This window comes from Salpingoeca rosetta, assembly GCF_000188695.1.
Source record: "Salpingoeca rosetta unplaced genomic scaffold supercont1.28, whole genome shotgun sequence".
NCBI classification, from domain to species: Eukaryota; class Choanoflagellata; order Craspedida; family Salpingoecidae; genus Salpingoeca; species Salpingoeca rosetta.
In genome coordinates, this window is record NW_004754906.1 from 300,777 (window position 1) to 303,276 (window position 2,500).

Here is a 2,500-nt window from a genome sequence, read left to right on the forward strand (position 1 = left end):
GAGAGAGAGAGAGAGAGAGAGAGAGTGTGTGTGTGTGTGTGTGTGTGTGTGTGTGTGTTACTGTCTGCAGTCGGCATTCACGTTGTGTCACCTCTTTGATGAGTGCGCGGAATTCGCGTTCGAGCATTTCCGATGCGGCGTGGACATCTAGCGTACGCATGCGTGATGCACGATCAGAGAACAACGCACGGGTGGACAAGCGTCAATCGGTGCACAGAGATCAACAGGACGAGCACGTACACAGACAGTGACTCGGGCGCTAGAGTACATGTACACACACACGCAGAAACATTGCGGGGTTTAATTTCATGCACGCACCGAGTGGAATGGACTGGAGCGTGATGGGTTGTGATGCGGCGTGATGTTGGCGCAGATCCAAGACGACATCAGAGCTCAACCGCTTCCAATCGCTCTGCAGCTCAAACGAACACATAATGAGAGGAAAGAGGGATGGAGAGAGAGAATGTGTGTGTGTGATTGTTGCTTTCAAACGACCGTCTGAAGAGGTACACACACGCGTGCGCGCACACACAGTCACAAGCACACACACACACCCAGGACCGCACCTCGTTTGAGAGGTCGAAAGAGCAGTCCTGCACGTGGTTCGACGGCTGCGCGTTGGCTGCAAACAGCGTTTCATTGAAGACGCAGTCCACAGTGACAAACGGGTGATTGGGCTGCTCGCCAAACCGCTGGTGGTCGTGCACGCTGCGAATTCAGAGTGGTTTGGTGTTGGCATCAGCGGTGATGCTAAGGTGAGACGATCAGGGAGAGATACACTCGAAGCACACACACATACACAGACACAGACACAGACACACACACACACACCCACCCACCCACACACAGACACCGACACAGACACACACCGCCCTACCGCCAGTGCTGGTGCTGTTTGCCAGTGATGGGGTCCCAGAACCAGATGATGCCATCATCAGCGGGGACCATGGCCCACGCGTACGCAGACTCGCCCGTAAACTGCTCGTCATCGTCGCCCTCTTCCTCGCACTCTGCAACATGTTCACACACACACACACACACACACACGCACGCGGCAGTGGAAATGGTGAGCCGAAACTGATGGTGTGTGTGTGTGTGTGTGTGTGTGTGTGTGTGTGTGTGTGTGTGTGTGTGTGTGTGTGTGTGTGTGTGTGTGTGTTTGACAGTGGATGTGCATGTGCGCCTTACGCTTGGTGCCGAGACAGATGAATGCGTTGAGTCCAAACTCGAGCAGCAACCCGACGAGCAGCAACGCGTGGTCCTCCACATCACCCTGGCCCTGCACCGGGGTGTCGTGTCGTGGTGTTGTAGTGGAACGCACAAGATTGAGAGCGAGCGGGTAAGTGTGTATGGGTGTGTGAGTGAGTGTGAGCGCGTGTGGGAGGGAGGAAGGGAGGGGGTGCCAACCACAAGTCATGCCGCACGCATGCATGTAACTCTCCAACCCTCTCGTCAACCATAAAGCCGCTCACCGCACAGAGGAACGCGTGTGTGCTGGACCACTGCTCCCAGCGGACAGCGGCGCCGGTATCCAGTCCTCCGGACATCTGAGCCGCGCGCGCATGGCAATACAGTGTGCATGCCGTGAGTGCCGTGTTGCCATGGCATGACCACAAACGATCATGCACTTGCGCATGAAACATCAACACGCACAGACAGACAATCAGAAACGTTCACACACACATACACACAGACACACAGACACACAGACACACAGACACACAAACACGCACACAGACACAGACAAGCAAGCAAGCAAGCAATACGGACCTCCCTGCGCTGGTACGGCAGGAGAGACACGAATCGTGCCGCCTCCCGCGGTGTTTCTAGCGCTCGCCCTGACACGGTGGTGATGATCATGGTGATGATGGCGATGGTGAGGAGGATGATCAGAACAACAAATGATTGTGAGGTGTGTGTGTATCTTGGGTCTTATCACGCTGCGAAACCACCAGTGCACGGTTCAACACGCACACACACACACACACACACACACACACACACACACACACACACACACACACACACACACACACACACACACACACACACACACGCACGCACATGTGCAGCACCCGGCCCACCTGGCTTGACGCGCTGCAGGCACACGCAGACGGGTTTGCGCGTGGCGTTTTCGTCGCTGGCAAACAGTTTGACAAGGCGACGGCGGTGCGAGGGGCGAATGGCAGCATACTGATGATGATGATGGTGGTGGTGGTGGTGAGGGAGATGAGGAGAAGGTTGCTAGTGCGGCGAGCATATTGCAACACAGACAGACAGACAAACGAAACAGACAGAGACGCAGACACACACACACACACACACACACACACACACACACACACACACACACACACACACACACACACACACACACACACACACACACACACACACGAGCAACCGAAGCCATCCAAAGCATGCCATGCCGTGTGCTCACCTCGTCCCACCAGCGCTGTGCGAGGAGAACAAACTGTCGCTCCAGCAGCAGTCGCGCTTC

General features: G+C 55.7%; 1 protein-coding gene across 1 annotated transcript in view; it reads right to left on the reverse strand.

The window, feature by feature from the left end:
- Window positions 1-2,500, reverse strand: part of PTSG_09340 (uncharacterized protein) — a 4,803-nt gene that overhangs the window by 1,385 nt on the left and 918 nt on the right. The window contains exons 4-12 of the mRNA XM_004989542.1: window positions 2,441-2,500; window positions 2,085-2,193; window positions 1,771-1,838; window positions 1,473-1,547; window positions 1,189-1,279; window positions 878-1,010; window positions 567-708; window positions 319-412; window positions 92-147 (exon numbers count right to left, since the gene is read on the reverse strand). The exon at window positions 2,441-2,500 is cut by the window's right edge and continues 36 nt beyond it. Coding sequence (XP_004989599.1) covers window positions 92-147; window positions 319-412; window positions 567-708; window positions 878-1,010; window positions 1,189-1,279; window positions 1,473-1,547; window positions 1,771-1,838; window positions 2,085-2,193; window positions 2,441-2,500 — 828 coding nt within the window. The remainder of the gene's footprint in view (window positions 1-91; window positions 148-318; window positions 413-566; window positions 709-877; window positions 1,011-1,188; window positions 1,280-1,472; window positions 1,548-1,770; window positions 1,839-2,084; window positions 2,194-2,440) is intronic.